Raw genomic sequence first — 24424 nt, 5'->3', positions numbered from 1 at the left:
TCCCAAATGTAAAATAGAGGTGGGCACTCTTGTACGTTGCCTATGGACCTGTCAGAAGATCCGTAGATATTGGACTAAAGTAGCAAGTACCCTGACAGAAATTTTAGGAACGGAAATTAGAGTGGACCCCATATCTCTCCTTTTGGGCTTTTCGAACTTTCCCTCCCTGGATATGCACGGGAAGAGACTATTTTTTATTCTCTCTTCCTGTGCAAGGAAAAATATTTTGGTGAACAGGGTGGCTGAGGGCCCCCCTGGACTTTCAAATTGGCCCAGGTTAATTATGGAATGTGTTCCCCCTGACTTCCTTACAAATATGGTGCACCGAAAGACTGAATTATTTCATAAAATATGGCAGCCCTTCTTGAATTACATAAATGCAGATATTTCGGCCATCCTAACAAGGGCTTTTATTTAATGGAGATTACAAACCTGGCTGCTCCGGGCCCCTTGGGAGAGGAATCCCGCACGAATACGGGTTTTATTACTTTGATGTTAACACATTCCGAGCATGTCAGAGACTTAAATATACACTCTGGTTAGCTGTAGGTTAGATTAGTAGAAAGTTGAGTCTTGTTTTTCCTATTTCGGTATTTTTTTTTCCTTTGTTAAATTTTGACTATTGTATATTTGATTTAATTGTATATCAATGTTTGTATTTGAGAGTTTTGTTTATTTTTGTAAACTTGTAAAAATGTTAAATTTCTAATAAAAATATCTTAAAAAAAAGTACAGTGGATTAGAGTGACCTGGTGTGCATGACCACAGAACCTGGGAAATCCAGGGGTCAGAGGGATTGAGATGTGCATATCCATAGGTTCTTGAAGGGAACAGGAAGCTGTGAAGATAGCATTTAGGATGCTTGTCTTTATTATTGAATTCAGGAGCAAAAAAGGCTAGTGAATTAGTTAGACCACAACTGGAGTACTGTGACTGCACTGGAGAGAGTACACAGGAGGTTTACTAGGCTGTTGCCTGGGCTAGAACAATTGGAAGTGTACTGGACAGTGAAGAAGGTTACCTCAAAGTACTGATGGGCCAATGGACCAAGGCGTGCCAGATGGTGTTTAATCTAGATAAATGTGAGGTGCTACATTTTGGAAAGGCAAACTAGGGTAGGACTTATACACCTAATGGTAAAGACCTGGCGAGTGTTGAGGGTGCGGTGCTGGAAAAGCACAGCAGGTCAGGCAGCATCCGAGGGGCAGGAGAATCGACATTTCAGGCAAGAGCCCTTCATCAGGAATCAGGAGTGTTGTTGAACGAGGAGACCTTGGAGAGGAGTTGCAGGTAGATCGGATAATGAAGGCGTTTGGTATGCTTTCCTTTATTGGTCAGAGTATTGAGTACAGGAGTTGGGAGGTCATGTTGCGGCTGTACAGGACATTGGTTAGGCCACTGTTGGAATATTGCGTGCAACTCTGGTCTCCCTGCTATAGGATGTTGTGAAACTTGAGAAGGTTCAGAAAAGATTGACAAGGATGTAGCCAGTGTTGGAGGGTTTGAGCTGGATAGGCTGGGGCTGTCTTCCCTGGAGCGTCAGAGGCTGAGGGGTGACCTTATATAGTTTTTAAAAATCTTGAGAGGGATGGTTAAGGTAAATAGACAAGGTCTTTTCCTGGGCATGAGGGAGTCAAAAATTAGAGGGCATAGGTTTAAAGTAAGAAGGGAAATATTTAAAGGGAATGTGAGGGTTAACATTTTCACGCAGAGGGTGGTACGTGTATGGAATGAGCTGCCAGAGGAAGTGGTGGAGGCTAGTACAATTGCAACATTTAGAAGGCATCTGGATGGGAATATGAATAGGAAGGGTTTAGTGGGATGGGTTCGGGGACCTCTACTCTTTGTGATCTTTACAAATGACTTGGATGAGCAAGTGGAAGGGTGGATTAGTAGGTTTGCCAATGACACAAAAGGTTGGTGGAGTTGTGGATGGCGTGGAGGACTGTTGGAGGTTGCAACAGGCCATTGACAGGATGCAGAGCTGGGCTGAGAATCGGCAGATGGAGTTCAGCCTGGAAAACTGCAAAGTGATTCATTTTGGAAGGTTGAATTTGAATGCAGAATACAAGGTTAAAGGCAGGATTCTTGGCAATGTAGAGGAACAAAGGGATCTCAGGGTCCATGTCTATAGATCCCTCAAAGTTGCCACTCAAGTTGATAGGGTTATTAAGAATGTGTATGGTGTGATGGCTTTCATTAGCAGAGAGATTGAGTTTAAGAGCTGTGAGGTTATGCGGCAGCTCTATAGAGCCCTGGTGAGATCACACTTGGCATATTCTGGTCACCTCATTATATGAAGGATGTGGAAGCCTTAGAAATGGTGCAGAGGAGAATTACGAGGACTGGACGGCATGTCTTATGAAGAAAAGTTGAGGGAGCTAGGGCGTTTCTCATTGGAGCGCAGAAGAATGAGAGGCAACTTGATAGCACAAGCTGATGAGAGGCATAAATACAGCATATACTCAGGTCCTAAAAGCAGAGCATGAGGATTTAGGGACTCTGTTAAATTGTCGGGCCTCAAATGTGGTTATCCCTGGATTATTACCAGTGCTATGTGCTAGTCAACAGTAGAAATATCAGGGTACGTATGATGAATATGTGGCTGGAAAGTGGGTCACTTCTTTTGTTAGAGATCATTTCAGCCAGCCATCTGAATGAACCATGAGTAAATTCAGTCTCTCTCAAAATGCCAGAAAAGTTTTGAGTTGGAAACAGAAATAGTAGCCCAAAATGAAACGGAGTTGGGATAGAGAATGTATAATTAGTTTTGGATCCAATTAGAAACAGTAATGTTTCCCATTGCCACAGAGAAAGAGGGTTGATGAAGCCATTTTGAGATCAGGTTGCAGGCTTCCCTATATATCTATGACAAGCAGGGACTTTTCTTTGATGCAATCTGCAACCACATGAGGCAGACATCAGGAGGTAGAGGCAGCCAGGCTTATTGCCAACTCTATTTGCCTTGTGGAAAGCTGCTGGGAGCTCGTGCTCAGACTGAGACAGAGGGTTTCATATTCCTGGACATTGGGACTGGCTCTGGGGGTGGTGGGATGAGTACAGTGGACAGGTTACATCTAGGCAGGACCAGGGCTGCTAGTGTGATTGGGGAACTAAAATGAGAGAAGGATGGCAAAGTTGTGTCAACAGTCAGAGAAAGGTGGATTAAGGACTGTCAGAAGGATCAAAAAATGATAGGTGAAATAATCAAGAGATTGACAGATGGGATCACAGAGACATCATTGCAGTGTGATTAGCGATGGGAACTGAATATCCAGGGATTAATCAAAATTCAGGAAGGATGGACAAAAAGGACAAGGTGATGGAGTAGCATTGCTGGTTAAAGAAGAAATTAATGCAATAGTGAGGAAGCATATTAGCTCCGATGATGTGGAATCTGTACGGGTAGTGCTGAGAAACAAAGAGGGCATTGGTGGGGGCTGGATAAAGAGCTCCCAAACTGTGATGGTAATATAGAGGGAGGTAGTCAACTGGAAATTAGACACAAGCAATAAAAAGGCGCAGTTATAATTCTTGGCAACTTTAATGTGTTTAGTTTGGGCAAAACAAATAAGTAACACCACCACAGAAAAAAATAACTCTTGGAGTGTATACAGGGTGATTGTCTGGATCACGACATCAACGAACCAACTAATGAACTGGCTATCCTAGACAGGGCATTGTGTAATGAGAAAGAAAGGCAAGTATAAAGTGCAGCAGGCAGTGAGGATGACAAATTGTATCTTGGCTTTCATTGTGAGAGGATTTGAATGTGGAGCACAGAGATCTTAGTGCAACTTTACAAGGGTCCTTGCTGAGACCACAGGAGTAGTGTGCACTTTCGGTCCTTTATCTGGGGAAGGATAATCTGGCAATGGAGTGAGTGCAAAGATTTACCAAACTGATTCCTGGGATGTCAGGACTGAAGGATGTATCAGTTAGGTCTGGCATTCAGGAGAACGAGGGGACATTCAGGTAGGATGTTCCCATTAAAGGAAGAGTCCAGATCCAGGGGGTCACAGCTGAAGGATACACATTGAGGACTGAGATGAAGAAAAATGACTTGACCCAGACAGTGGTGAGCCAACAGAATTCACTACCACAGAAAAGTTTTAAAATGTTGAATAATTTCAACAGATTGGCTATGACCCTTGGGACTAAAGGGCACTTTACCCAAACTGTGTCTAAAGTTTGTGGAATAAACTGTCAGAGGAAATAATTACCCAAATGGTCATTGGATAAATACATGGATGGTAATGGAATAGTGTAGGTTAGATGGGCTTCAGATTGGTTTCACAGGTCAGCTGAAGGGGCTGCACTGTGTTGTAATCCCAATCCCTTGAATGCTATGATATTTGAGGTGTCTATCCAAATATGTTTTAGAGGTTGTATGTGTCTGGCCTCAACTACCTTCCTAGGCAGTGTGTTCCAGATTCCCACCACACAATGAGTGAAATCGTTCCCACCGCCCCCTTCAATCCCCTCTGAATTTACTGCCCTTTATCCTATAATGATGCCCCTTGTAGTTGACCCCTCAACCAAGGAGGACAGCTGCTCTCTATTCACCCTCCATAATCTTACACACCTCAATGATGTCTCCCCTCAGTATTCCCTACTCTAAATAATCCAAGCCTATCTAGCCTCTCCTTAGAGCTCAATTCCTCCATCCCAGGTAACATCCTGGTGAACTTCCTCTGTCTGCCCTCCAGTGTTGTCACATCCTTTCTGTAGAGGTGACCAAAACTTCACAGTGCTCCAGCTGTTGCCTGACCAATGCTCCAGACACTCCCAGCACTACTTCATTGGTCTATACTCCCATCAGTTGTAGCGTAAAGTGTCCCATTTGCCTCAACTATCCTATTCACATGTTCTGCCAACTTCAGGGATCTATGAGTAATTACCCCAAGATCCCTCTGTTACTCTAAGCTGCCCAGTGTCCTCCCATTCATTAAATACTCCCTCATCTAGTTGTTTCTTCTGAAGTGCATCACCTCATGTTTATCAGTGCCACCGGTCTTGCCTAACCCATCTAGATCTTCCTGTTACCTATAACCATCTCCTTCACTATTAACACTACCAATCGAGGTGTCAGCTGTAAATGTGCTGAACACTTCCCCCATCTCTATCCATACTGAGAACCCCAGTACGGATTCTTGCGGCACACCACTGGACCCTGGCTTCAAGTCACTTGCACAGCCTTCTCCCATGACCCTATGACCCAGTCCTATTATTACACCAGTTTCTGATTTACCTCGCTAAGTTTCCCTCAATTCCATGTGCTTTCACCTTCTCGATCAGTCTTTCACGTGGGGGGAGCTTGGCAGAGGCTTTGCTGAAACCCAGATAAACTACATCAACTGAACTTCCCTCATCCACACCTTATCACGTTCTCAAAGAACCATAAATTTGTAAGGCACGAACTCTCCCTGACAAAGCCTAACTGACTACCTGTAAGTAACCTATCCCATTCCAAGTGGATATGAATTCACTCCTTCAGAATTTTCTCCAATCGTTTCCCTACCATTGACAGGAGACTGCGGATTAGCGAGTGTTGAGAAGATTTGTAGCTCAGGTAGAGATTCTGGATGTAGGTTTGCTCACTGAGCTGGAAGGTTCATTTTCATCCGAAGGTTCACTGAAGATGTTACCGAGTAGGGTGATGAAACATCTGAAAACGAGCTTTGCAGTTCGGAGAAGGTTCCCTTGGGTGACCCCTGGGATCTAAATTATCTACGATAGATTGCTCCTTGTGGGTCAGTCTACAGCAGAGCAATTCAAAGGACAATTCAGGACTGGATAGAGATGAGTTGGGCTTTTAATTGCAAGGGGGTGAACGCTGAACGGGCCTTAAAGCAATTAGAGGAGCAAAAAGATGGTGTGGAAAAGGATTTGCAAACAGCATTAGGGAGAATTCTAACATACCTCTGAATCAAACGGCAGAGGTATAACTGAGCAAAGATTGGGGCCCATGAGGTACCAAGGGGGCAACCTGGGGTGAGGCTGCAGGGTAATGGAAGGGTGTTATATGATCTTGAATTTCCCTCTGGAAAAGGAGAACATAGGTATGGAATTCAGGAAAAGGGACTGAGAGGAACTTGGCTCAGTTAGAAATGGGGGGGGGGGGGGTGGTGTTGGAGGCATCATCTAGCTTATAAATGGACAAACCCCCTGGCCCAGATGAATTGCAACCCAGGTTGCTGTGGGAGGTGAGGGAGGAAATTGCAGAGACTCTGACACAAATGTGACAGAGGACTGGAAGGCAGTAAATGTGCTTCTGTGTCTTAAGGGTGGTAGGGGTGAATAGGAGATCGGAGTCTGGTTCGTTCTGGATGTAGGTTTGCTTGCAACTCCTCATCTCTATCCAGTCCTGAATTGTCCTAAACATCCAGGGTTCTTGGAACTTATTGCTCCAATGTTACCTCCTGAAGGGTACACGTTGGGCCTGTTATCTTCACAGCTAGGTTTTGAAGTTACCCACCATTGCTCTGCTGTAGACTGACCCACAAGGAGCAATCTATCGTAGATAATTTAGATCCCAGGGGTCACCTGAGGTAACCTTCTCCGATGACTTATTTTAAAATGAAGGGACCAAAACTGCTAACAGTAGTCCCAACGTGGTCTCCCCAGCATCAGGACTTCAAAGAACAAACAGTAAAGCACATGAACAGGCCTTTCAGCCCTCCAAGCCTGTGGCGATTATCATGCCCTAACTAAACTAAAAAACAATCCTTCGGCCCTTATTCAGCCCATATCCCTCTATTCCCTCCCTATTCCCCTAACACTCCAGATGCCTTTTAAATGTCACCAATGTGCCTCCTACCACCCTGTGTATGAAAAACTGCCCTCACACATCTCCCTTAAACCTCCCTCCCACCCCCTCCACCACCAGGAACCTGTGCTCCCTCGTAATTGAAACTTCCCCCCTGGGAAAAAGCCTCTAATTATCCACCCCATCTATGCCTCTCAATTTTATAGATGTTTGTCAGGTCTCCTCTCAGCCAAAAGCAATCCCATCCTTTGTAACCCTTCCCCACAGACAATGCCCCTGAGACCAGGCAACATCCTGGTGAGCTCTGCAATCTTTCCACAGCTTCCATGGTAGTGTGACGCCAATATTTCCCTACGCTTATCCTCCAAGCCCCCCTGAAATAAAGGGCCAAATTCCATTAACCCTTCCTGTTTACCTGCTACCTGTGTTTCTCTAATTTGTCCTCCCTTCAAAATGAGTGCGCACTGCAGGACAGGCAGCATCCGAGGAGCAGGAGACTCTATCCTTACAGGCAGGATTCCTTCATGAGGAATGAGGCTTGTGGGTCAGGGCTGGGGGTAACTTAGCTGGGAAAGCGATAGGTGGATGAAGGTAAGAGAGGAGGTGATAAGTCAGAGGGGGGAAGTGACGGACGGGGCAGGAGGATGGTGCTGAGTTGGAGGCTCGGGACTGGGGTAATGTGTGGGGATGGGGAAATGAGGAAGCTGTGGAAATCCACATTTATCCTGCAGGGTCCCAAGTCAGAATGTGAGGCATTCCTCCTCCAGGAGTCGGGTGGTAATGGTTTGGCCATGGAGGTGGCCCAGGACCTGCACGGCCTTGACGTAGTGGGAGGGGGAAGTTGAAGTGTTCAGCTGCAGGGTGGTGGGTGCAGGAGTCCCAGAGATGTTCTCTGAAACGATTCACAAGAAGGCATCCCATGTAGAGACCACCACACAGTAGATGACATTGGTAGCGGTACAGGTAAATTTCTGATGGAGGTGGAAGGATCCATTGGGACCTTGGTCAGAGGTGAGGGGAGTGGTGTGGGCGCAGGTTTTGCTCTTCCTGTGGTGGCAGGGGAAGGTGCCAGGAGTGGGGTGTGGGCTGGTGGGGGGGGTGCGCCCCTGACCAGGGAATCACGGAGGGACTGGTCTTTCCGGAACACTGATGGGGTGTGGAGGGAAATCTCTCTCTGGTGGTAGGGTCCATTTGAAGGTGGCAGAAGTGGTAAAGGACGATGCGTTGTATGCAAGAGGTCGGTGGGATGGAAGGGGAGTTGAAAATTGTGTTGCTGGAAAAACAGCAGGCCAGGCAGCATCCGAGGAGCAGGAGAATCGACGGTTCGGGCACAGGCCCTTCTTCAGGAATGAGGTTCTTCAGCATCTGCAGTCCTCACTTTCTCCAGGGTGGAAGGTGAGGACTGGGCTGGGGTTCTGTCCTTGTTGTATTGGGAAGGGTGGGGTTCAAGGGCAGTAGTGGATGGAGTGGAGGCCATCTGGGACTTTGAGGTGGAATTGATCATCCTGAGAACAGATGCTGAGGAGGCGGAGGAATTGGCAATAAGGGATAGTGTTTTTACAGGTGGTATAGTCTAGGCAGCTGTGGGAGTCGGTGGGCTTGTAGTATATACGTCTGTGGTTAGTCAATCGCCAGAGACGGTGATGGAGGGGGCCAGGAAGGGGAGGGAGGATTCTGAAATGGTCCAGGTGAATTTGAGAAGGAGGCAGAAGGTGCGTCCAGGTGAATTTGAAACTGAACAAAAAACGCATCATCCTCTGCCACTTCCAAACAGAAAAACACATTCGTTAGAAATGTACCTGTACCTCCACCAATGTCATCAACTGCATCCGTTGCACCCAGTGTGGTCTCCTCGACATCGGGGAGACAGGACATCTTCGTGTGGATCGTTCAGGGAATATCTCTGGGATACAAGCACCTATCACCCTGTGGCTGAACACCAACTTCCCCTCCCACTACGTCAAGGACATGCAGATCCTGGGCCACCTCCACTGTCAAACTGTTTACACCCAACTCCTGGAGAAAGAACGCCTCATATTCTTGGGACCCTGCAAAAACACGGGATAAATGCGGATTTCAACAGCTTCCTCATTTCCCCGCCCGCCCGCCCCACCCCACACATTATGCCAGTCCCAAGCCTCCAACTTGGCACCACCCTCTGGACCCGTCCATCACTCCCCACATGACCTACCACCTTCTCCCTCACCTTGGAGTTCAGGTGTGTCACGTGTCTAGTAGACGACAACAGACAGGTTGGTTGGTTGGGGACGGGAGGGGGTTGGGGAGGAGACGAGCTCTGGGAAACATGCCGTGAAATGACAAGACCAAGAGGCGAGTTTGAGGAACAACTTCTGTATTTCTCACACAACAGGAAAATTAAACTGGATCCCAGTCACCATCACCGCCCGGGAGCGAGGCTCGGACGAATAAACAGCAGGAAGGGGAGGAACGAGGGTTTGGGAGGAAAGAAAATAAACTCTTCAAAATCACGTTGCCTGGTAAACCTTGGGGAAATGTACAACGGTGAAGGCAGCCACCCTGCCTGCCTCGCAGGCGCTGCGCATACATTCAGTGTTTGTGTTCGGTGCTCAGGGCCCTGGTAACAGGAGCAGAGGCCACGGAGTGACGGTAAACTGCCTTTCATACAAAGCCATCCACCTGGATGCTGTCGTCCAGGGTGGCCTGGTAAATCTCAATGGTCTCCACAATGGTGGTGGGGATGGCCTCACTGGACTCAATGATGGCGAAGGCCTCACCGTACTCAGTGCAGACAATGTGGGGCTCGGTGTGGGTGCGGCGGTGGCTGCGCAAGTTGGAAGGGGTCTTGAAACTCTTGCCGCACTTGCCGCAGGGGTGCGGCCGCTCGCCGGTGTGGATCCGACGGTGGTCCAGCAGGTGCATGGACTGCACAAAGCCCTTGCCGCAGATCTCGCACTTGTAGGGCCGCTCGCCAGTGTGGGTGCGCCGGTGCTCCCGGAGGTGGTTGGACTGCTTGAAGGCCTTGCCGCAGTCGCCGCACTTGAAGGGCCGCTCGCCGGTGTGGATGCGGCGGTGCAGCAGGAGGCTGGAGGAGGAGCCAAAGCGCTTGCCACACTCGTGGCAGGGGTGGGGCCGCTCGCCGGTGTGCCGCCGCTCATGCAGGGACAGGCTGCCGGCACTGGTGAAGGTCTTGCCGCACTGGCGGCAGCCATAGGGCCGCTCTCCGGTGTGGCTCCGCTCGTGGAGCTGCAGGCTGCCCAGCGAGTGGTACCGCTTGCCGCAGCTTTTGCAGTCGTGGGAGTCGGCGCAGCGGCCGGAGCAGCGGTGCTCCTCCAGCTTGGAGCCGTCGGCAAACTGGCGGCCGCAGTCTGGACACCGGTGGGGCACCTCACCGGTGTGCAGCAGACGGTGCAGCTCCAGCCGCCGCTGCCGGGTGAAGCCTTTGCCGCAGTCCGAGCAGGTGTAGGGCAGCTCGCCGGTGTGGCAGTACCGGTGCAGCAGGAGCTTGGAGGCACGGGCAAAGGCCTTGGGGCAGTCGGGGCACTTGAAGGGCAGGTCGCCGGTGTGGATGCGACGGTGCTGCTGGAGGTTGGACGACTGGGCGAAGGCCCTGCCGCAGAACTCGCACTTGTAGGGCCGCTCGCCGGTGTGGGTCTGGTGGTGCCGCATCAGGTTGGCCAGTGTGGTAAAGGTCTTGCCACACTCGGCGCACTGGAAAGGCCGCTCGCCCGTGTGGGTGCGCATGTGATTCTTGACGTGCACCGGCTTGCGGAATGCCTTGCCGCAGACCTGGCACTTGTGGCGCCGCTCGCAGTTGTGCAGGCGCCGGTGCCGCAGGAGCTGAGACTGCTTGCCAAACTCCTTGCCGCACAGGCCGCACTCATAGACCAACACGGTGCTGGGACGCGCCCCGGGGGCTGCAGGCGTGGCTCCGGGCTCCTCCTGCGCCGGGACGGTCGGCTCCAGGCCACTGGCAGCTGCCAGCTCCTTCCTCTCACCCTCCTTCTTGGCCGGGCCACTGGCGGTTTTCCCGGGAGCTGCAGCAGTGGCGGTGTGAGTGCGCCGGTGATAGAGGAACTTGGTCATGTTGTTGAAGGCCTTGCCACACTCGCCGCAGCGGTGCAGTGGGTCATCGGTATGCAGCCGCCGGTGCTGCACCAGCGCAGCCTCGGTGCTGAAGCCCTTGCCGCAGTCGGTGCACAGGTACAACACCTCGCCCTTATGGCTACGGAGGTGCTGCTCCAGCGACGAGGCCTTCTTGAAGCTCCGCTTGCAGTCCGGGCAGTCGTGAGCGCGGCTCAGGTGAGTCTTCTGGTGCTGCAGGAGCCGACGTGCGGTGGTGAACACCTTGCCGCACTCGGCACAGTCCAGCGGCTGGACCTTGCTGGGAGCGGCCGCAGGAGTGCCCTCGGCTTCACCAGGAGGCTGGGCCGGCACCTCAGAGACCGTCTGTAGTCGAGCGGCCTCCAGGAGCCGAGAATATGGCTCATTGTAGGCAGTCTGTGTCTCTTCGCGAGCTGCCAGGGTGGTTGCATTCTGGTAGCAATGATCCCTCACTTCTCCCGGCACCGCACCAGAGACACCCACACCACCTGACACCAATCCTGGGCCCTCCACAGCCGCCGGTACCACACCAGTCCCACCCACAGTCCCCTGCACCAGTTCCATGCCCTCCACTGTCCCTGATGCCAATCCAGAGTTCGCCACAGCCACTATTTCCATTGCTGCGCTCCCCACAACTCCCTGTACCAGCCCGGAGGTCCCCACCCCTCCGAGGGTGCCTGGCAGATCTGCTGTGCCCTGGGCGTTGTGGTTTATATTCAGGCTCTGGGGAGCTGGGCTGGCACTACGTGGGCAGTGGTTGGCGCTGTCGCCTGTGCCCGGCTCCCAGGCCCCTTCCTGGGCTCTGGGCGAGGAAGCCGGCTGCTCAGGCCCAGATCCTGAACCTTCCTGCCAGCCCTGGCAGCAGTCTGAGGATCCAGTGTCCCGTGCCAGGCCGTGCATGGGGCACTCCTTGCCGTGGGTGGTCTGATGTGCTAGCAGCAAATGGGGGCTCGGGAAGTCAGCATTGCAATCCCCACACATGTACCGTGCCACACTGTCCAGCCCGGCGCACTCTCCTTCGCTCACAGCTTCGGCATCTTCAGTATTCTCGGTGGGAGCAGCTTTAGTGTGGAGTCCCTGGTGCTGCAGGAACTGCTCCATGGTGCTGAGGAGCTGGCCACACTCCGAACACTGCTGGAACTGTTCACCGATCAGCATCTGGTGCAAGCTCTCACAGTTATGAACGGCAAACTCCACGTAGTCGGCACTGCCCAGATACTCTTTGGCATGCTGCTGCTGGTGGGACACCGCTTCCTCGGTGCGGGTGAAGATCTGTGGGGCAAGAGAGACACAGTGGGTGTGAACGACCTGCCTGCCTTTATACTGTGCTGTGCAGCAGCCCGAACACCCACACCCACACGCACTCACAGTCAGCACTGAACAACGGTAACATCCAAATTCACAACCAGGCCAAGTAACACTGTCAGACCAGCCCCAGCCCGGCCCAGGCTCACGCCCCGGCCAGGCCTCCAGCCCAGGGTCACGACCCAGCCAGACCCACAGCCCAGGGTCACACTCTGGCCAGACCTGCTCCCCCCCACCCTCCCCAAGTGCCACAGCCCAGTGTTACACACTGCCAGACCCATCCTCACCAGTGCTGTATCCCAGGCGGCACGCAGGGTGACGGAGGCTTCACCTTCATAACATAACAAAGTATAAAAGGCACAGTGGGAACAACATCCTTCAACTGATTTCAAGACAACTTTCCTTTTAATTAGCACATCAGTCAAGTTGACGGGGATACAATTCATGATTTAGTTTTAGAAATGAAGTGGGACAAATGTGCAGGCAAGGGCAGACTGATCACGGGAAAATGCTCCATTGTTCAGAGGTGAGCCGGGAGATGCAGGGCTGCAGGGATATGGTCGGGATGCTGTTCGGGATTTAGTGTGGTCTTGATGGACCAAATAGCCTGCTTGCACACTCTAGGAATTGTACGATGTACCGACAGTACTGGTGGGTGAGAGTTGTGCAGTCAATGAAGGAGTAAAGACGAGGGATAACTTCTATGAAGCTGAGGGGGGGATCTGACCAGGGGGAACTGGATACAGCCACTTAAAGGAAAGTCAGTGACCATCACCCAAAAGCAAGACTCCACATGTTCAATGGAGACACGTCCCTACAAAGAAAAAAGGCTGGTGCTGTCAAATCTCAAATCCCTGGTTATCCAGAAGCGCAGAGAAAGTAGGAATAAAAACGCCTACAGCGATAATTGCATCCGAAGATTAGGTTTTGGATTAAAGGGAAATCAGCCAAGAAAGAGACAGAAAAGGATTGGATGGTAATATAAAGGAAAATTCAGAAATCTTTTATCTGAATACTATGAGCAAGGGGATGCCTAAAGAAAGAGTTGTGCTTATCAGAGTTATACGGGGTAACTTATGTACAGATGCAGAATATTTGGTCAAGGTTTATTAATGAGTACGGTGTCTCCGTTTTCACAAATGAGGGGGATAATGCAGACATTCCACTTCAAGACAGGGAACAACTGAACCCTGGGGTAAAATAAGCAGATTGGGATGGGAAGTAGTGGACGGGCTGACCAGTTTTGAAGGTGGATACATCACCAAGATGATGGAATTGTATCCCAGGCACTCAAAGGAAGCCTGAAATAAAGTACGGAATACCAAAACAGAAATTGCTGGTGGAACTCAGCACGTCTGGCAGGGAAAGGCCGAGTTAATGTTTCAAGTCTGGTGACTGTTAAAGGAAGGATATTATTAAACTGGAGATAGTTCAGGAAAGATTTACCAGGGTGTTGCTGGGAATGGAGGGTTCGAGTTATAGGAGAGGCCGGATAGTCTGTGACTTTGTCCCACTGGATCAAAGGAGGTTGAGGGATGACTTACAGAGGCTTATAAAATCATGAGGGGCATGGGTTTGGAGGGATATGGGCCGGTGGGACTGGATTGGGTTGGGATATCTGGTCGGCCTGGACGGGTTGGACCGAAGGGTCTGTTTCCATGCTGCACATCTCCATGACTCTATGACATGGATAAAGGGAGTGATGACAGTTTTTTCCCCAAAGGTGGAAAAAGTTTAAAAACTAAGGATTTTTTTTTAAAAAGAAAGGCAAGAGGAGGAAGATTTAGAAAGGACACCAGGAGCAAATTTTTTGTTTTTGTTTTAAACACAATATATGGAATGAACTGCCAGAGGAAGTGGAGGATGTGGGTACAGTTACAACATTCAAAAGACATTTGGATAAGGATACGAACCAGAAAGGTTTGGAGGGAAATGGGAGAAGTGCAGGCAGGTGAGGGTATTTTAATTTGGAATTACTGTCAGCAAGAACTGGTTGGACCAAAGGATCTGTTTCCGCGCTGCACGACTCAACGGCTCTTCATCAGAAGCGGCAGTCGATAGGAAAGAGTGGTATTAACACTGAAGGTGGGAGTCAGGGGAGAGACATGAGCAGCATGGTGGCTGGGGAAACAGAGCTGGGGAGCACACACAGGGATTATTCACAGTGGGGCCAGGAGACATAAGTAGGTGAGAGCCGAGTGTCACAGGGAATGGGCAGGCTTCTCGAGTGGGTTTGAAATGGCAGGTTCTCTCTGCCCAACTTGTTGGGGGGGGGGGGGGTTCCTCCCACCGACCTGCTTGCATTCTGAGCATTCGTAATGATGGCTGTCCTCTGTCAGGCTAAAGCTGCCAATCTCCAGCTTGCCGCAGACCAGGCCCTCCTTGGCGTGCAGTCCCTGGTGTTGCAGCAGCTCATCCGGACTGCTCAGCAGCTGCCCGCACTCCAGGCACTGGAACCGGCTCTCGGCACTGCCACCGGGGTGGGCCAGGCCCAGCTCCTTCATCTCGGAGTCGGCTATCTCGGGGCACACATACACGTGCAGCCCGACGTGAGTTTGCTGGTGCAGCAGCACCTCCTCCAGGGTGTTGTACAGCTGACCACACTCGGAGCACATGTACTGGTGCTCCATCGGTGCACTGCTCTGCGTCTCCATCGTTCTCCCGGTCACCTCTCTCGCCCTCGCAGAGAGGGTGCTACAAGGGTGGCATCACCTGGAAGGGACAGACACTGTCAGATCAATGGGTTGAGTCACACATGCTCCCTTTCCTTCCACTCCCCTCTCCTCCTGGCTCCCATCTCCTGTCCCCCGGTCTCTCTTTCACCTCTCCTCTATGCCACAACCTCCCCTCACCCATCCCTCACTCTCAGAGTCCCCATACACTCTCTCCCACTTCAGCACTCCTGCCTCACCCACACTCCCCGAAGGAGACTTGGCAGGGGGAGGGTTGCTCAGATGCGTTAACCTTTAAAATGCCAAGAACAGATACAGAAAATAATCAAGAAATCTCATGGAATGCTGGTCCTCAAATCTAGAGGCCTGGAGTGTAAGGATGTTATGTTGCTGTTCTGTAAAATGCTGGTTCAACCCTATTTGGAGCAGCGGGAGCAGATCTGGGCAGTACCCTGAAGGAAGGTTAGATTAGCATTGGAGGGAGTTTGCGTAGGCTTACACAAATGGTTCAGAGATTCTGGACTGATTGAGCAGAGTCCAAGAATTAGGGCCAGAGATGTTAGGCAGCACTTTGACACACACACAGAGTGGGAGATGTTTGGAATCCGAGATCAGTTAATTTTCAATGTGAGACAGACACATTTTTCTTAAGCAAAAGCATTAAGGCATGTGGGCCAGAGGCTGGTAGATAGGGTGTTAAACAACAGATGAGCCATGATCTCACTGAACGTTGGTATAGGCTTGAGGGGCCAAATGACCCACTCCCATGTTTCTAACTTGTCATCTCTGCTCATATTCTCTTCCTGACCCCCACCTTAGTCTCTAGCTTCTGCTCTCCTTTTCTCTGCCATCTCCCACACCCCCATTTACCCTGTCCAGCACCCCATCCCACCAAGCTAACTATCCTTGCATCACCCTCACCCAGGGGTATCTCTGCCATCTCCCTTTTTCCCTGGCCCAACCCTGACTGACTGCGCACTCCCAGCCCTCTCCTTTCCCACTCTTTCAATCCTTCTCATTCCCCTCTCAAGTGTCCCTTCTCTCCACAGTCCTGTCTCAGGACACCCACTCCCTCACTCTTCACCAGCCAATTGCCAATTCCCCAGACTCCTCAGTCCTGCCAACATCGCATTCCCTGGCCTGGAAAACGAGCTGCTCCCTACCTCTCAATTCCCAATCCCACTCCCTCCTTCTTTCGATCCCCTCTCTCTACTTGGAACCGTGGGATTACTCTTACTTACCTTGTCGGTATATCAACAACTCTCTCTCTCGCGACCCCCCTCCCACCCCATTCCGATAGGATTCAACTAAGCTCTCTTTATAATTACACTATTTACATTAATGACTCATTATTTTATATTTCTCACACACACTATATTATATTCACTGTTATGAAAATTTATACTTTTTAATATTCCTCTATTATTTTGCATTAATCAGTCCCTCTATATAATGCCAAATTGCTCTACATTTTGCTATGAATTACTGTCCATACGTTTATATCAGTTGCTTTTGGAATATACTAAATATACATTCATTATTCTCTCCAGACATTCAATATTAACATTATATATTTTATCCTGCTTATATTCTTAACATACATGCATTACTCTGCACACAGGATTTTTAAACTGATGACGAACACATTTTTGGTGAATTGAAATATAGTGATGTAAATCTCAGGGTAATGACACATTACTGTTACCCATTATTCTCTACAGTGTACGTTACTCACATCCTACAGATTATACAGATCATTCTATACTGGGTTACTCTCCCCTCCAGGTCACACGGCACGGGGCAGACGCTCCCCATTCTGGACTCTACGGTATAATTTAGTCACTCCCTTTCTAACACATTTTACAGTTTAATTACTCCTACTTGAACATCCAATTTAAATATTCTCTCTGTCATACGACAGTTTAATTACTCTATTTTACGTACTGCAGTTGGGCTACTTGATGGTTTTATAGAGTTGAGTTACTCTCGGATATCACACCGTTGAGTTATTCTCAATGGGGTGGCACGGTGGCTCAGTGGCTAGCACTGCTGCCTCAGGCACCAGGGACCCGGGTTTGGTTCCAGCCTCAGGCAACTGTGTGTGGAGTTTGCACATTCTCCCTGTGTGTGCATGGGTTTGCTACGGTTTCCTCCCACAGTCCAAAGATGTGCAGGTTAAGGGTAGATTGGCCATGCTAAATTCTCCGTAGTGCTCAGGGATGTGTGGTTAAGTGCATTGGCCAGGGGTAAATATAGGGTCTCGGCAGGTTACTCTTTGGAGGGACGGAGTGGACTTGTTGGGATTACGTTCAGATTAGATTCCCAACAGTTCAGAAAGAGGCAATTGTGCTCATCAGGTCCACACCAGCACTCTAACAGCATCTGTTCCCACAAAAACAGACCCCCGATGAACCTGCGGAACCCAGCATTGCCTGTGACTGAACCAGCACATCCCATGTCACTACGGGACAACGGAGCATGGTCAATCTACCCAATCAGCCAATCCTTGACCTGTGGGAGGAAACCCACGCAGGCATGGGGAGAATGGACAAACAGCACACAGAAACTGAAAGATGGAACTGAACTACCAAAAGGTCAAATCTCCTGCTCTCAGGTCCTGCCTGATGGGCTTTTCCACCCTCTTCACCATGACATTAAACAGGCGCCAGCCCCTCTCCCCGTACACCAGACTAAACAGGCACCAACCCCTCTCCCGGTACACCAAGTTAGACTTAGTGCGAGGTTACAGGCAGGTAACTATATCAGAATGCCGATATCAAACAATGCATTAACCCCGTCCCGGGCCCAATACTAACCAGTGCCGGTGTATAATATTAAACGTTTTAGTGACTGTCCCAGTGTATAATATTAAACATTTCACTGACTCTCCCCGGGTATAATATTAAACATTTTAGTGACCCTCCCGGTGTATATTATTAAACATTTTAGAGACTTTGCCGGAGTATAATATTAAATATTTTAGTGACTCTCCCGGAGTATAATATTAAATATTTGAGTGACTCTCCCGGTGTATAATATTAAACATTTCACTGACTCTCCCGGAGTATAATATTAAACATTTCACTGACTCTCCCCGTATATAATATTAAACATTTCACTGACTCTCCCGGTGTATAATATTAAACATTTTAGTGACACTCCCGGTGTATAATATTAAACATTTCACTGACTCTCCACATGTATAATATTAAACATTTTAGTGACTTTCCCGGAGTATAATATTAAATATTTTAGTGACTCTCCCCATGTATAACATTAAACATTTCACTGACTCTCCCCGTGTATAATATTAAACATTTTACTGACTCTCCCCCGTGAATAATATTAAATATTTTAGTGACTCTCCCGGTGTATAATATTAAACATTTCACTGACTCTCCCCGTGTATAATATTAAACATTTTAGTGACTCTCCCGGTGTATAATATTAAACATTTTAGTGACTCTCCCTGTGTACAGTATTAAACATTTCACTGACTCTCCCGGTGTATAATATTAAACATTTTAGTGACTCTCCCGGTGTATAATATTAAAATTTCACTGACTCTCCCGGTGTATAAAATTAAACATTTTACTGACTCTCCCCCGTGAATAATATTAAATATTTTAGTGACTCTCCCGGTGTATAATATTAAACATTTCACTGACTCTCCCCGTGTATAATATTAAACATTTTAGTGACTCTCCCGGTGTATAATATTAAACATTTTAGTGACTCTCCCTGTGTACAGTATTAAACATTTCACTGACTCTCCCGGTGTATAATATTAAACATTTTAGTGACTCTCCCGGTGTATAATATTAAAATTTCACTGACTCTCCCGGTGTATAAAATTAAACATTTTAGTGACTCTCCCGGTGTATAATATTAAACATTTTAGTGACTCTCCCGGTGTATAATATTAAACAGTTTAGTGACTCTCCCCGTGTATAATATGAAATATTTTCGTGACTCTCCCGGTGTATAATATTAAACATTTCACTGATTCTCCCGGTGTATAATATTAAACATTTCACAGACTCTCCCGGTGTATAATATTAAACATTTTAGTGACTCTCACGGTGTGTATTATTAAACATTTTAGTGACTCTCCCGGTGTATAATATTAAACATTTCACTGACTCTTCCCGTGTATAATATCAAACATATTAGTGATTCTCGCTGTGTATAATATTAAACATTTTAGTGACTCTCCCCGTGTATAATATTAAACATTTTAGTGACTCTCCCGGTGTATAATATTAAACATTTTAGTGACTCTCCCCGTGTATAATATTAAACAGTTTAGTGACTCTCCCGGTGTATAATATTAAAAAGTTTAGTGAATCTCCTCGTGTATAATATTAAACATTGTAGTGAATCTCGCAGTGTATAATATTAAACATTTTAGTGACTCTCCCCGTGTATAATATTAAACATTTCACTGACTCTCCCCGTGTATAATATTAAACATTTTAGTGACTCTCCCGGTGTATAATATTAAACATTTTAGTCACTCTCCCGGTGTATAATATTAAACATTTCAGTGACCCTCCCGGTGTATAATATTAAACATTTCACTGACTCTCCCTGTGTATAATATTAAACATTTTAGTCACTCTCCCGGTGCATAATATTAAACATTTCAGTGACCATCACGGTATATAATATTAAACATTTCACTGACTCTCCCGGTGTATAATATTAAACATTTCACTGACTCTCCCGGTGTATAATATTAAACATTTCACTGACTCTCCCGTGTATAATATTAAACATTTTAGTGACTCTCCCGGTGTATAATATTAAACATTTTAGTGACTCTCCCGGTGTATAATATTAAACATTTTAGTCACTCTCCCGGTGTATAATATTAAACATTTTAGTCACTCTCCCCGTGTATAATATTAAACAGTTTAGTCACTCTCCCGGTGTATAATATTAAACATTTTAGTGACTCTCCCGGTGTATAATATTAAACATTTCAGTGACTCTCCCGGTGCATAATATTAAACAGTTTAGTGACTCTCCCGGTGTATAATATTAAACATTTTAGTGACTCTCCCGGTGTATAATATTAAACATTTCACTGACTCTCCCGGTGTATAATATTAAACATTTCACTGACTCTCCCGGTGTATCATATTAAACATTTTAGTGACTCCCCCGGTGTATAATATTAAACATTTTAGTGACTCTCCCGGTGTATAATATTAAACATTTCACTGACTCTCCCGGTGTATAATATTAAACATTTCACTGACTCTCCCGGTGTATAATAATATTAAACATTTTAGTGACTCTCCCGGTGTATAATATTAAACATTTTAGTCACTCTCCCGGTGTATAATATTAAACATTTTAGTCACTCTCCCCGTGTATAATATTAAACAGTTTAGTGACTCTCCCGGTGTATAATATTAAATATTTTAGTGACTCTCCCGGTGTGTAATATTAAACATTTCACTGACTCTCCCCGTGTATAATATTAAACATTTTAGTGACTCTCCCCGTGTATAATATTAAACATTTTAGTCACTCTCCCGGTGTATAATATTAAACATTTTAGTCACTCTCCCCGTGTATAATATTAAACAGTTTAGTGACTCTCCCGGTGTATAATATTAAACAGTTTAGTGACTCTCCCCGTGTATAATATTAAACATTTCAATGACTCTCCCCGTGTATAATATTAAACATTTTACTGACTCTCCCCGTGTATAATATTAAACATTTTAGTGACTCTCCCGTGTATAATATCAAACATTTCCGTGACTCTCCCGGTGTATAATATCAAACATTTTAGTGACTCTCCCGGTGTATAATATTGAACATTTCACTGACTCACCCGGTGTATAATATTAAACATTTCACGGACTCTCCCGGTGTATAACATGAAACATTTCACTGACTCTCCCGGTGTATAATATTAAACATTTTAGTGAATCTCCCCGTGTATAATATTAAATATTTTATTGACTCTCCCGGTGTGTAATATTAAACATTTCACTGACTCTCCCGGTGTATATTATTAAACATTTTAGTGACTCCCCCCGTGCATAAAATTAAATATTTTAGTGACTCTCCCGGTGTGTAATATTAAACGTTTCACTGACTCTCCCGGTGTGTAATATTAAGCATTTCACTGACTCTCCCCGTGTATAATATTAAACATTTTAGTGACTCACCCCGTGTATAGTATTAAACATTTTAGTGACTCTCCCGGTGTATAATATTAAACGGTTTAGTGACTCTCCCAGTGTATAATATTAAATATTTTAGTGACTCTCCCGGTGTGTAATATTAAACATTTCACTGACTCTCCCCGTGTATAATATTAAACAGTTGAGTGACTTTCCCCGTGTATAATATTAAACATTTTACTGACTCTCCCCGTGGATAATATTAAACAGTTGAGTGACTCTCCCCGTGTATAATATTAAACATTTTAGTGACTCTCCCGGTGTATGATATCAAACATTTTAGTGACTCTCCCCGTGTATAATATCAAACATTTTAGTGACTCTCCCGGTGTATAATATTAAACATTTTAGTGACTCTCCCCGTGTATAATATTAAACAGTTTAGTGACTCTCCCGGTGTATAATATTAAACATTTCACTGACTCTCCCGGTGTGTAAAATTAAACATTTTAGTGACTCTCCCGGTGTGTAATATTAAACATTTCACTGACTCTCCCCGTGTATAATATTAAACATTTTAGTGACTCTCCCCGTGTATAATATTAAACATTTTACTGACTCTCCCCGTGTATAATATTAAACAGTTTAGTGACTCTCCCCGTGTATAATATTAAACATTTTAGTGACTCTCCCGGTGTATAATATTAAACATTTTAGGGACTCTCCCGGTGTATAATATCAAACATTATAGTGCCTCTCCCCGTGTATAATATCAAACGTTTTAGTGACTCTCCCGGTGTATAATATTGAACATTTCACTGACTCTCCCGGTGTATAATATTAAACATTTCACTGACTCTCCCGGTGTATAATATTAAACATTTCACAGACTCTCCCGGTGTATAATACTAAACATTTCACTGACTCTCCCGGTGTATAATATTAAACATTTTAGTGACTCTCCCCGTGTATAATATTAAATATTTTAGTGACTCTCCTGGTGTGTAATATTAAACATTTCACTGACTCTCCCGGTGTATAATATTAAACATTTCACTGACTCTCCCGGTGTGTAATATTAAACATTTTACTGACTCTCCCGGTGTATAATATTAAACATTTTAGTGACTCCCCCGTGTATAATATTAAATATTTTAGTGACTCTCCCGGTGTGTAATATTAAACGTTTCACTGACTCTCCCGGTGTGTAATATTAAGCATTTCACTGACTCTCCCAGTGTATATTATTAAACATTTTAGTGACTCTCCCGGTGTATAATATTAAACAGTTTAGTGAGTCTCCCCGTGTATAATATTAAACATTTTAGTGACTCTCCCCGTGTATAATATTAAACATTTCACTGACTCTCCTGGTGTATAATATTAAACAGTTTAGTGACTCTCCCCGTATATAATATTAAACATTTTAGTGACTCTCCCCGTGTATAATATTAAACGTTGCAGTGACTCTCCCGGTGTATAATATTAAACATTTTAGTGACTCTACCGGTGTATAATATTAAACATTTTAGTGACTCTCCCGGTGTATAATATTAAACATTTCACTGACTCTCCCGGTGTATAATATTAAACAGTTTACTAACTCTCCCGGTGTATAATATTAAACATTTCACTGACTCTCACGGTGTATAACATGAAACATTTCACTGACTCTCCCGGTGTATAATATTAAACATTTTAGTGAATCTCCCCGTGTATAATATTAAATATTTTATTGACTCTCCCGGTGTGTAATATTAAACATTTCACTGACTCTCCCGGTGTATATTATTAAACATTTTAGTGACTCCCCCCGTGCATAAAATTAAATATTTTAGTGACTCTCCCGGTGTGTAATATTAAACGTTTCACTGACTCTCCCGGTGTGTAATATTAAGCATTTCACTGACTCTCCCCGTGTATAATATTAAACATTTTAGTGACTCACCCCGTGTATAGTATTAAACATTTTAGTGACTCTCCCGGTGTATAATATTAAACGGTTTAGTGACTCTCCCAGTGTATAATATTAAATATTTTAGTGACTCTCCCGGTGTGTAATATTAAACATTTCACTGACTCTCCCCGTGTATAATATTAAACAGTTGAGTGACTTTCCCCGTGTATAATATTAAACATTTTACTGACTCTCCCCGTGGATAATATTAAACAGTTGAGTGACTCTCCCCGTGTATAATATTAAACATTTTAGTGACTCTCCCCGTGTATAATATTAAACATTTTAGTGACTCTCCCGGTGTATAATATTAAACATTTTACTGACTCTCCCGGTGGAGAATATTAAACATTTTACTGACTCTCCCGGTGGAGAATATTAAACATTTTAGTGACTTTCCCGGTGTATAATATTAAACAGTTTAGTGACTCTCCCGGTGTATAATATTAAACATCTCACTGACTCTCCCGGTGTATAATATTAAACAGTTTAGGGACGCTCCCCGTGTATAATGTTAAACAGTTTACTGACTCTCCCGGTGTATAATACTAAACATTTTAGTCACTCTCCCGGTGTATAATAGTAAACAGTTTCGTGACGCTCCCCGTGTATAATATTAAACATTTTAGTGACTCTCCCGGTGTATAATATTAAACATTTTAGTCACTCTCCCGGTGTATAATATTAAACAGTTTAGTCACTCTCCCGGTGTATAATATTAAACATTTCAGTGACCCTCCCGGTATATATTATTAAACGTTTCACTGACTCTCCCGGTGTGTAATATTAAACATTTCAGTGACTCTCCCGGTGTATAATATTAAACGTTTTAGTGACTCTCCCGATGTATAATATTAAACGTTTTAGTGACTCTCCCGATGTATAATATTAAACATTTTAGTGACTCTCCCGGTGTATAATATTAAACATTTCACTGACTCTCCCGGTGTATAATATTAAACATTTTAGTGACTCTCCCGGGGTATAATATTAAACATTTTAGTGACTCTCCCGGTGTATAATATTAAACATTTCACTGACTCTCCCGGTGGAAAATATTAAACATTTCAGTGACTCTCCCGGTGTATAATATTAAACATTTCACTGACTCTCCCGGTGTATAATATTAAACATTTTAGTCACTCTCCCGGTGTATAATTTACACAGTTTAGTCACTCTCCCGGTGTATAATATTAAACATTTTAGTGACTCTCCCGGTGTATAATATTAAACATTTTAGTCACTCTCCCGGTGTATAATATTAAACATTTTAGTCACTCTCCCCGTGTATAATATTAAACAGTTTAGTCACTCTCCCGGTGTATAATATTAAACATTTTAGTGACTCTCCCTGTGTATAATATTAAACAGTTTAGTGACTCTCCCGGTGTATAATATTAAACATTTTAGTGACTCTCCCGGTGTATAATATTAAACATTTCACTGACTCTCCCGGTGTATAATATTAAACATTTCACTGACTCTCCCGGTGTAT

General features: G+C 45.8%; 1 protein-coding gene across 1 annotated transcript in view; it reads right to left on the bottom strand.

Annotated features, from left to right (window-relative positions):
• Positions 1-9105: 9105 nt before the first annotated feature.
• The window catches only part of LOC132833972 (zinc finger protein 574-like), a 35703-nt gene continuing 20384 nt past the window's right edge, over positions 9106-24424 (bottom strand). The window contains exons 2-3 of the mRNA XM_060852677.1: positions 14452-14869; positions 9106-12124 (exon numbers count right to left, since the gene is read on the bottom strand). Of these exons, the coding sequence (XP_060708660.1) occupies positions 9410-12124; positions 14452-14811 (3075 nt within the window). The 5' untranslated portion in view covers positions 14812-14869 and the 3' untranslated portion in view covers positions 9106-9409. The remainder of the gene's footprint in view (positions 12125-14451; positions 14870-24424) is intronic.

The sequence above is a fragment of the Hemiscyllium ocellatum genome, chromosome 38, assembly GCF_020745735.1.
Source record: "Hemiscyllium ocellatum isolate sHemOce1 chromosome 38, sHemOce1.pat.X.cur, whole genome shotgun sequence".
NCBI classification, from domain to species: Eukaryota; Metazoa; Chordata; class Chondrichthyes; order Orectolobiformes; family Hemiscylliidae; genus Hemiscyllium; species Hemiscyllium ocellatum.
This window is presented reverse-complemented; position numbering and strand designations above follow the sequence as displayed.